Below are 12,149 nucleotides of genomic sequence, written 5' to 3'. Positions count from 1 at the left end.
TTTCTGATACATGTTCCAGCTTTCCAAGATTTTGCTGGAAACAAAATGATCCTTTATGACATTTTATACTATTCCACCCCATTTATTGCTTTCCAGAATTTCTGTCATTAATTAAAGGGCCTTCTTTCACTACTGCCCCCCCAAACTAATGTATTCCCCAACTGCCTATCAGAGACTAAATAAAAGTCGGTCTATCACAGCAGCAGTGATGGTTGTGCCAATTTCACAGTGTGATTTGTGCACTCATTTCATTTTGAAAATGACCCTGCCCTCCATCTGTCCAAACCGAATGTCCTGCTTTTTGCAAGCCAGGCCTCAGGAACAGTAGCACAGGAAACAAGGAGAAAGACACAGAGCAGCCTCCCTCCTGCCCCCATCAGCTGCCTCACCCACAGACAGGTAGCAACACAAAGAGGGGACCCCAACTGATGCCTAAAGAGATCAGGGAAATTTGGGGGAGAAAAGATAGTCCATTCATACATTCATACATTTCCAAGAAGCCATTTGAAGGTGAATGTTTTCATGATATAACTCTGAAACACATGAAAAGATATAAAAGGCAATTTCCCATTTCTATGTTCTGTCATTTTACCTTGATTTAATAGCAAATTACCAAAGGTAATAGCTTCATACTTAAGAACTTAAAATACATTAAGATTTCAAAATATTGAGCCTTTTGGATAATTTTTTTTTCAAGAGTTAAGTGTCAGTCAGGCAGCCATTAAAGGAGAAGACACCCTATTTCCTGATTATTCAGCCACACTAGCTAGCATCCCTCAAACCATGTACCTCCTTTGGTTGAAGACCAGAAAAGGCTGCAGCCAGAGACTGGGTCGAAAGCTTTTGAGTAGGGTTATATAGAGGTCTTCTCAGCTGCTTTTTCAGGGAATCGTGAGTGGCCCAGAGACCCCCCAATTCCTCTGAAATGGGTGCAGTTTCTCCTTTTGCCAGTATTCATGCAGTGAAAGGCTCTTTGTCTAGTTCCATCTAGAAGAACACAAGTTTGGCAAATTTCTCAGCAAGGGAAAAGAATGCTCAAGTACATGAATCAGTTGCTTGACAGTATACCATCCAGATGCCTTACTGAAATCTCTTTTTAGTTGTAACAGGTGACTAGGAACAACACTGCCACCCACCAATCACTTCCTTATATCTGCTAACAGCTGCAACGCAGGCCAGAAAGCTCCAATTTTACTGCCCAAACCAAGGTGGTTGTTTTAATGGGGAAAATAACAAGCAAAAAAACAAGACACTAGTATTCCCTCAAAACTGAGTCTTAGGTAATACATACATTGAATTAATTCAATAGTCTCACTTTCCTAATAACTTGCTTTTGGATATCATGGCTCAGCTGTTTTTTTTTCCTCTCTAATAAGCAGAATACAAGGTGATTATTAAGCTTAGAGATGATCTATATGAATAGTTTAATACATTGCTCTGCCACACAGCTGATATTGGCTCCAAAACGAATTTATAGAACTTATAGGCTACAATGCTACTGAGGCAGGTAAGGGATTTGCACTGAAGTCTTTAATTACATAGCAAAGACATGGTTTTACCTGGACTATGTTTAGCTTGGATTGTAGTGAAGCCAATGGAAATCGGAAAGACTGTGTCAGACTATGAAAGAAAACCCCATTACCCCAGAGGCACTGCATATGATATTCATATCTTATAGCTATTTTTTCCCCTTTAGAGAGGGACATACACACACAGGGGGAGAGGAGAATCTTAAACAGGCTCCACAACCAGTGTGGAGCCCAACATGTGGCTCCACCCCACAACCCTGAGATCATGATCTGAGCCAAAATTAAGAGCCAGACACTCAACTGACTGAGCCACCCAGGCACTCCATAAAATTATAGCTAATTTTATTATCTTAAGAACTGCTGCTACCTCACCGGGGTAAGCCAGTTGTGTCTTTTGCTGTTTTGTCTACCTTTGTCTCTAATTTATGACTGAAAAATTATATTCATCTCTCACAAATTTTAGTCTCCACATCAGTATAAACTATGGGTATGTTTTTTATTAGTGATCCATTATAATTATATAAGATAATTATGTTCCTAGTTCTCCACTGTCCCATGAGGGACAATATTAAATTCAAAAGTATTTACACAGATATAGCCCAGAGGTAGTAACATGGAATCTAGAGCATCTATTCCAAATACATGACAAAAGAACAAAATAAACTCCAGGATTTTTTGGTACTGGAACAAATTTCCAGAGATCTTCAAACTAGGAATCCGAGGTAAGAAAAACAAACAAACAAACAAACAAAAAAAACAAAAACTGAAGTGTAGGAAATTTTCTTTTTATTTTAACTGAAATAAAATCCAATCTTTATCAATGATATCCAAAAACATTAAAGCCTGACAAGTACATGAATCAGCCTCTCTCTCTCTCTCTCTCTCTCTCTCTCTCACACACACACACACACACACACACACACAAATTAAGTAGGTTTGGAGAGTTAGAAGAGTTAGTGCAGAGAAACTTGGTCGTGTTTTTATTCTCATCCCACCTTGGAAAAGACCAGGTCATAGATTTTCTCCACCGTCTTTCTATGGTGGTGGAATGTGGAGGTTCAAGGCAGAGGATAGCGCCAAGTGTAAAGGCTAACGAAAAAAGTCAGAAAAACCTCACCGCCTGAAGACTGCGCGTCCACCTGGCGGAGACTACGCCTCCCAGCATGCAACGCGGTCACGACACCTCGGCAGCGGCGCGATTGGACCAGAGCATGATGGGAAGTGGAGTCTCGGTCTTTGAACTACCCAGAGCAGTTTCTTCTTTGGTAACGCCGCTCACAGTCTGGAGCGTTGGTGACAGCCCAGACATGAAATACTCAAATTCGTGACTCCTTTCTAACCCTAGTCTGGTCTTCCCCTGCAATGTAACATCATTGGGAATAGACCAAAAAAAAAAAAAAAAAAATCTCAAAAAGAAAAAAACCCTAACTCTTCTTTGTATCTTCCGTTTCCGGCGGGCTCGTTGCCGTGGTAACCAGCACGCACCCCCGCGGCGGCGGTTATGGCCGGGCTCAGCGGCGCGCACATCCCCGATGGGGAGTTCACCGCGGTCGTGTACCGCCTCATCCGCGACTCCCGCTACGCCGAGGCCGTGCAGCTGCTGGGCGGCGAGCTCCAGCGGAGCCCGAGGAGCCGCGCCGGCCTGTCGCTGCTGGGCTACTGCTACTACCGCCTGCAGGAGTTCGCGCTGGCCGCCGAGTGCTATGAGCAGCTGGGCCAGCTGCACCCCGAGCTGGAGCAGTACCGCCTGTACCAGGCCCAGGCCCTGTACAAGGCGTGCCTCTACCCAGAGGCCACGCGGGTGGCCTTCCTCCTGCTGGACAACCCCGCCTACCACGGCCGGGTCCTCCGCCTGCAGGCCGCCATCAAGTACAGCGAGGGCGACCTGCCCGGGGCCAAGAGCCTGGTGGAGCAGCTGCTGAGTGGGGAAGGGGGCGACGACAGTGGGGGCGAGAACGAACTGGACGGCCAGGTCAACCTGGGTTGTTTGCTCTACAAGGAGGGACAGTACGAAGCCGCGTGCGCCAAGTTCCTCGCGGCCCTGCAGGCTTCGGGCTACCGGCCTGACCTCTCCTACAACCTGGCTTTGGCCAATTACAGCAGCCGGCACTACGCCCCGGCGCTCAAGTACATCGCCGACATCATTGAGCGTGGCATCCGCCAGCACCCGGAGCTAGGCGTGGGCATGACCACGGAGGGCATCGATGTGCGAAGTGTTGGCAACACCTTAGTCCTTCACCAGACTGCCCTGGTGGAAGCCTTCAACCTCAAGGCCGCCATCGAGTACCAACTGCGAAACTACGAGGCGGCCCAGGAAGCCCTCACGGACATGCCACCTAGGGCAGAAGAAGAGTTAGACCCCGTGACCCTGCACAACCAGGCGCTCATGAACATGGATGCCAGGCCTACCGAGGGGTTTGAAAAGCTGCAGTTTTTGCTCCAGCAGAACCCCTTCCCTCCGGAGACCTTTGGCAACCTGCTGCTGCTCTACTGTAAGTACGAGTATTTTGACCTGGCAGCCGATGTCCTGGCGGAGAATGCCCATTTGACCTACAGGCTGCTCACACCCTATCTCTATGACTTCCTGGACGCCATGATCACTTGCCAGACAGCCCCAGAAGAGGCTTTCATTAAGCTGGACGGGCTGGCAGGGATGCTGACTGAACAGCTCCGGAGACTCACCATACAAGTACAGGAAGCAAGACACAATAGAGATGATGAAGCTGTCAAAAAGGCAGTGAATGAGTACGATGACACTCTGGAGAAGTACATTCCCGTGTTGATGGCCCAGGCAAAGATCTACTGGAACCTTGAGAATTATGCAATGGTGGAAAAGATCTTCCGCAAGTCTGTGGAATTCTGTAACGACCATGATGTGTGGAAGCTGAACGTGGCTCATGTCCTGTTCATGCAGGAAAACAAATACAAAGAAGCTATCGGTTTCTATGAACCCATCGTCAAGAAGCACTATGACAACATCCTGAATGTCAGTGCTATTGTGCTGGCTAACCTGTGTGTTTCATACATTATGACAAGTCAGAATGAAGAAGCCGAGGAGTTGATGAGGAAGATCGAGAAGGAGGAAGAGCAGCTGTCCTATGATGACCCAGATAAGAAAATCTACCACCTCTGCATTGTGAATTTGGTGATAGGGACGCTCTACTGTGCCAAAGGAAATTACGACTTTGGTATTTCTCGGGTTATCAAAAGCCTGGAACCCTATCATAAGAAACTGGGAACTGATACGTGGTATTATGCTAAAAGATGCTTCCTCTCCTTGTTAGAAAACATGTCAAAACATACGATCATGCTTCGTGACAGTGTTATTCAAGAATGTGTCCAGTTTCTACAACACTGTGAACTTTATGGCAGGAACATACCTGCTGTTATTGAACAACCCCTGGAAGAAGAAAGAATGCATAGTGGAAAGAATACAGTCACATATGAATCCAGACAGTTAAAAGCTTTGATTTATGAGATTATAGGATGGAATATATAGTTATGTCTGATAATGTCTTTATCATAATAGTTTTCTATATCTGTATTTTATAGTTGTATCTCTATTTAGCTATCATCATCTCTACATTTGTCACATGTTAAACTTTGTACATTTGAAAATCATATTAGATTAACATTATTTTAACTTTGACCTAGAAAGATACATGGAAAATTATTTTTACTTTAACTATTTTACTTCTTTTAACTTTAACCTAGAAAGATACATGAAAAATTTAAAACTGAATTGGTACTCTGTGCTTATTGGGACTTGTAGTGCCCATGTTCCCTCTCCTTTTTTATCAGTTGTGCTTGGCTGTATTTAGAGTGTCCCCTGTACAGGGATTACAATTTCCAGCACTATCTTGGCATGATCAAGCCCAGAACAAAGTAGTTAACATAGAGGATTTCTAGGCTTTTAGTATTAAGTTTTAGGGATTGTGTGTTCTATTCTCACAAGTTACCCTCATATTAATTTAAAATGCACACATGTTGCATAGAATTTAAGATGTTTTGGCAGGGTTTTTCAATATAGATTTAACACTTTCTGTAATGAAAATTCCTTAGGTGATAAAAGTTCTTGTTTTCTTAATGGACAAGATTCAGTGGGAAATCTTGTGCCCTTAACAAAATTATGGTGCTATGGTATAAAGACAATAAACAATTGCTAAAAAAAACTTGACATAGTTATCTTTTGTTCCATTTGTTAATAATATGTATATATGAACAAGATACACTGTTACTCTTTTTTTTTTTTTTTTAAGATTTTATTTTATTTATTTGAGAGAGAGAGACAGTGAGAGAGAGCATGAGCGAGGAGAAGGTCAGAGGGAGAAGCAGACTCCCCATGGAGCTGGGAGCCCGATGTGGGACTCGATCCCGGGACTCCAGGATCACGCCCTGAGCCGGAGGCAGTCGTTTAACCAACTGCGCCACCCAGGCGTCCCTGTTACTCTTTTTCATAACTCTGATCTCATTTATGTCTAGACAGTGACTAAAAGCAGATGTACCCTAAAAACTAACTTTTTTTAAAAAAAAGATTTTATTTATTTGACAGACAGATCACAAGTAGCCAGAGAGGCAGGCAGTGGGGGGTTGAGGGTTGGTGGGGAGCAGGCTCCCTGATGACCAGAGAATCCGAAATGGGGCCAGGACCCTGAGATCATGACCTGAGCCAAAGGCAGAGGCCTAACCCACTGTGCCACCCAGGAGCCCCCTAAAAACTTATTCTTAATTCCTACCTACTGAGGATAGGTTAATGCTGGAGTTGTTTCTATGTTGTAGCCTCTCTGGTAAGGAAAAATCTACACCATTCCCATGACCCCACCCAACTACTTTCCTACCTCTATCACAATGAAAAGTTCTGAAACCTTACCTGGTAGATTCATACTGCCAGCTGCACACCCACAACGTTCCCAAGGAGAACTCTACTCATTCTGCTTAGGCATTTTATTTTATGAACCATATATGATCTTTACTATTTGTTTACCTACCCTTTATCCATAAATGTAACTGTCAACCCCAAGTTGACCTGGTTCAGAAAAGAAAGTATTAGGTTGAATTACATGAAATTGCTGTTCTTCAAAGTTATTGACCTACAAAACTAGCAGTTTCTCATGGTTCAATCTGATGCTTTCAAGTAATAGTGAATCCCTGCATTAATGAAATGACGATTTTTTTTTCTTCCAGGAGAAATCCCTTATGTGCAGCATAAACCCTTTGCAGCATGACTTTCTAGGTGCTCAAATTCTATTAGATCTGTTAGAAAATTTGGCCTACCATAAAGTCCAATGGTTTTAAATTTATAAGCATTTTTAATCTTAATTATAATTATGTATAATATCATTTACCATAGATGTTTGATCCCATGTTTGGAAGACAGTTCATGTTTAGTGACTTCAGTGCATCCCACAGCACAATTCTATCCCTGGGAAATGGTCTTCATTTAACAACTTTTATACTAAAAGTATTGCTGCTGCTTTGTGCAGTAGCCCTATGTGCCTCTCAATCTCCATAGCCCCTTAAGATTAGGAAAGTAAATGAACTGAAATCTTATTTTCAACAGCCATGTTAAAATTCTGATGTTTTTGCAGCTTTCTTCTATTTTTTTTCTTTAAAAAAAATAAGGTGTAAGTAACGTTAACCACCCAAAAGCACATGTTTTCCAGATTCCCTTTTGCAAATAGCCTGGCCTTTATTCAGTCACATTTTATTTACCCAGGTGCTGTGTGTTTGTGGTTTGCATGTATGTGTAATTTAGCTTTCCAGAACATAAAAAGCTTTTCAGAACAGTTTTAACCCCTTGCCACTGGGCAGCTGGGATTTCCTGGTTAGTAATGAATCAGGAAATCCTGACTGCTCCTACCTCTGAGTAAAGGAATAAAGGTCAATCACGGCATTTGTCCCCTTCCTTACCCAGGCTCTCTGGAGAGGCACCCCTCAGATTGACAGACTGCTGCCTGGGAACAGCAAAGACTCTTGAACCACACCTACGGAAGCTGCCCTGTCTTCTGAATGTTATAGGAGACTGAGGACATTCCTAACTCTTCAGACGTTACTGTCCTTTATTTTTAGGAGCTCTGTGTGTGTGTGTGTGTGTGTGTGTGTATTTTTTTTTTTTTTAAGATTTTATTTTGTCAGAGAGAGAGAGAGAGAGAGAGAACGTGCACAAGCAGGGGAAGCCACAGGCAGAGGGAGAAGCAGACTCCTGGCTGAGCAAGGAGCCCAATGCGGGACTGAATCCCAGGACTCTGGAATCATGACCTGAGCTGAAGGCAGACATTTACCAACTGAGCCACCCAGGTGCCTGGGGATATATTTCTTTTAAATTCACCTTGGAAGTACTTAGCTCTGCTTATTGATACTATGACACTAACAAATGACTTGACAATGGCTGTATTTTGCCATTTAACTGAAGGCTTTCATCCCTAAAGCTCTGATGAAAAGTTTTGTTCTATGCTCTTACAACATTATGTATTAAGTGCCAAAAGCATTTTTCTTTTTTTTAAAATTTTATTATTTTTATCAACATATAATGTATTATTTGCCCCAGGGGTACAGGTCTATGAATCGCCAGGTTTACACATTTCACAGCACTCACCATAGCACATGCCCTCCCCAATGTCCATAACCCAAGCACCCTCTCCCTACCCTCCCACCCCCCAGCAACCCTGTTTGTTTTGTGAGATTAAGAATCCCTTCTGGTTTGTCTCCCTCCTGATCCCATCTTGTTTCATTTTTTTCTTCCCTGCTCCCCAAACCTCCCACCCTGCCTCTCAAACTCTTTGTATCAGAGAGATATAATTGTTAAAATCACGTTTCTTGACAAAAGGATTTCTGTATACTTCTAAAGCATTTACTCCTTTTTCTTCATCATGTCTGCATGGTATATTTTACAGGAATCAAAGATTAAATCCAGTATTTCATAATCCTAGTCAACCCCCCATCTCCACATATTCAGAATATAAACCTGTTTGTACCCAAGTAGTTATTTTCATTTTCTCAGGCATAAATAAGAACTTGATCTTTCCATGCAGAACAGCCAGCAGATTCCTTTGATCAGTGACATGACTGCCTGCCAAAGGATTCCAATTCCTCCTGACAGCCTTCTTTGAATCTGGCCTCAGCTGTGGCACGGATATTCACACTAACTCCATCTGTGAGGTCAGATGCATAGTGATTACCTCTGACCTACTTATAAGAAGCCAGGAACTAGGAGAACTGTGGGGATAGAGGGCGGTCATTGGGCAATGAAATCATAGGAGATGATTACACTCTCTCTCTGCAGAGTGAGACAGGAATACAGAGGTATGGCCTCCCAAACCTCAGAGGAGCTCCTCAGATCAAATCCATATAGAACTGCCAGTGATAGGTTCAGCCCCAGATTCTAACAATTTGTTTGTGGAGGGCTATGGGATTGATGCCCAGATAAATAAGCTTACTAGAAAATGTGAGGTAAGAAAGGGTAAATGACTGGAAGGGGAAGCTTTAAGGGAGTAACTTTCTGACCCCTCTGTCCTGTAATCTTGGCTTGGGCCTATTTCCACACTGGAATACGGAGGGTTAGCAGTGCTGGATGTCTGTCCAGTTAAGTAGGGTATAGCTATTTAAAGTACCTAATTTTAAAAGGATAACATCACCAAAGCGAAACGTTTCATCTCAAGTGAATGCCAGCATTTTGAATATAAGTTTTTGTCTTAGGTTCCTTAGTCTTTTTCTTAATGGCTATAGGTCTAGATCTAGAAATACCTTGGAGATTGTGGTTTCTTGATGGTATTCTCTGACACACTAATTCCTAGCAACGGTGTGACTTGCAGCTCACAATCTACCGTTCACTAACTGCCTCTTATCCTTTGTCTTGTCTCTGGGACTAAAGTGACATTTGGGCTTTTTTGTATTCACTTATTGAGCTGTACCCAGAGTATTAAACAGAACATTTTGTGAAGAGCCAGTAACTCTGGGTTCTTGGCTGTCCAACCACAGAAGCAGAATGACTGTAACCACCAGATTCTAAACTTATACTTTCATTCTATCTATAAAATACATGCAACTTTTGTAGTATCCAAATGTAGCTCAAATCCTTCAGCAGCAACTTTAATTCTTAAATTGGCAGTTTTAAGCAATTGTGACTTTCCATAGATGGGCTCTAGATTATAATAAAACATTTCCTTAATCTTAATAGTTCTTTCAATTTCTAGTCTCTTTATGGGAAGGTATAGAACTTATAGAAACAGGTATTCTTACATTTTTAAGTGCAGCTCAAAGGAAAATAGCATTAAAGCTCTAAAAATGCAAATTTATTAAGGCCATCAAACACAGCACTTCCTTTATAAGTTTCATATTAAACCTATAAAGGTACCAATACAGGACATTGTGGATTAAACATTTACAGAGCAAAACAGTATCTGAGACAAAAGACATCCTGGTATTTTCTATGGTGTGTAGTCATGAAGACAGTGGCCTCCACTTTGTAGTGAGGAGAGACCATTTCCTTATTTAGGTCCTCCTGCAGAGAGCAATGACTATTTATGTAGTCTATATGTAGAATATATACAATCTACTTTAAAAGCAGAAATTCTGTATATGTCAGGGGCGCCTGGGTGGCTCAGTGGATTAAGCCGCTGCCTTCGGCTCAGGTCATGATCTCAGTGTCCTGGGATCGAGCCCCGCATCGGGCTCTTTGCTTGGCGGGAGCCTGCTTCTCTCTCTCTCTCTCTGCCTGACTCTCCGCCTGCTTGTGATCTCTCTCTCTGTCAAATAAATAAATAAAATCTTAAAAAAAAAAAAAAAAAGAAATTCTGTATATGTCATAGATACGGAGTACAAACAGCCTAGAGCAGTGAAGCAGCCAGCAGAGGCACTGGATTTAGTTAGACCCACAGCCAGTTACTTACGAACAGTTGATGTTACTCAGCCTCATTAAACCTGTTATTTCACCAGTAAGGGGGAAAAAAAAAAAAAAGGATAATACCACTCACCTCACAGGATTGTTATAACAATCATTACCTCTTGTCTAGGGTTAAATCTCAGCACAGTGTCTGACTAATAAAGGATGAATTAAAAAGTAAATTAGTGATACAATCATCATTTCTAGGGTAGTATTCAGCAAAAATATCCAGACTTAATCAGAATCACCAAGTTAGAAGGGACCTTAGAGATTTTCATTTTACAAAAGAAATTGGTTCCAAATAGGGAAAATGATTTGTAGTTGATAGAGGAAAATGGAACACACTCAAAATTCCAGAACAGAACTCTTTCCATTGTGTTCTTAGTCTTTAGAACCCCATCCTCTCTTATTTTACAGCTTTATAGTGACAAAACTTCAATTTTTAAAGAGTACTTTCCCAGGTGTACTGTGGATACAACGAGGTACAGAAGATGTGATGGAACTGTGTAAGAATGGATTTAAGAGGTTGTAACCAGACCATACTAGACCCAATCAACAGGTTGCATCATAAACTGGGTTTAAGTATACTGAAAATAGAAACACACCCGAGGCCAAACACAGGCAAAAGTAAATGTGATGGCAGACCTCATCTGCTTTTCTCATAGGCTAAGACAAGAAACTTGAGCAGCAAACTTCATCAAAGGATTTCAGTCTGGCAACTGACTTAAATGTAATTGCATGTTTAAGTTTTGTCTGAAATAATTGTTGATTCATTGGGACAAAAAAGCCCATTTGTGGACAAAATATAAAAATGTAAAGTGGACAATAGCACATGAAGTGGAAGAATAGCTGCCTGTGCCCAGAAAGCTCTTTCATGGATGTGTTACCAGGCAGACTCTTATGTACAACAGTTTTCTGCCATTACTTGCAACCAGATCCAGACATACTATGTCTCGCTTCTACTAAGGACCCAAAACTGGATGGAACAAAAAAAATTCTGGATCAAAGTCAAGATTCTAAAATTTTGAAACTCTGGAATCAAATCCAGCAAGATACAAATTTTAGTAAGAATAAATAAAAGTAATTGGACTTAAAAAAAAATCAGACTCCAGGGAGATGTGGCCAAAATGGCACATGTAGAAAAGACAAGCTTTGTTAAATTCAAGTTCATTGTGAGGTGACAGTGCAATGTTCATCAAAAATGCACTTATTAGTGCATCTATTATTAGAATAAGGAAATCATTGCTACTACTCTGGCACATACAGGCCTAGACGCTTCACTTTAAGAACATCAAAGAGGAGGCATGTGGGTGGCTCAGTCAGTCAAGTATCCAACTCTTGATTTCAGCTCGGGTCCTGATCTTAGGGGTAGTGGGATCCAGCCCCACTCAGCAGACAGCCTGTTTGAGATACTCTCTCTGTCCCTCCTCCCTGATTGCTCATACACGTTCTTCTAAAAAAGAAAACAGTAATAATTAAATAAAATTTTAAAAATAAAATTTTGAGGCACCTGGGTTGCACAGTCGGTTAAACGCTGACTCTTGGTTTTGGCTTGGGTCATGATCTCAGGGTTGTGAGACTGAGCCCTGTGTCATGTTCTGCAGTCAGTAAGGAATCTGCTTGAGACTCTCTTGCCTCCTCCCTCTGTCCCTCCACCTGCTAAAATAAATAAATCTAAAAAAAACAAAAAGCAAAACCAAAAAACCCCCACCGTATCAAGGAGGCACACAGAAAAAGAC

General features: G+C 41.9%; 1 protein-coding gene across 1 annotated transcript; it reads left to right on the top strand.

The window, feature by feature from the left end:
• Nucleotides 1-2,969: 2,969 nt before the first annotated feature.
• Nucleotides 2,970-5,706, top strand: TTC30B (tetratricopeptide repeat domain 30B). The gene has a single exon (XM_044242403.1). The coding sequence runs from the start codon at nt 3,031-3,033 to the stop codon at nt 5,026-5,028; it is 1,998 nt and encodes a 665-aa protein (XP_044098338.1). The 5' UTR covers nt 2,970-3,030; the 3' UTR covers nt 5,029-5,706.
• The last annotated feature ends 6,443 nt before the right edge of the window (nt 5,707-12,149 follow it).

Source organism: Neovison vison, chromosome 3 (genome assembly GCF_020171115.1).
Source record: "Neovison vison isolate M4711 chromosome 3, ASM_NN_V1, whole genome shotgun sequence".
Classification (NCBI taxonomy): domain Eukaryota; kingdom Metazoa; phylum Chordata; class Mammalia; order Carnivora; family Mustelidae; genus Neogale; species Neogale vison.
This window is presented reverse-complemented; position numbering and strand designations above follow the sequence as displayed.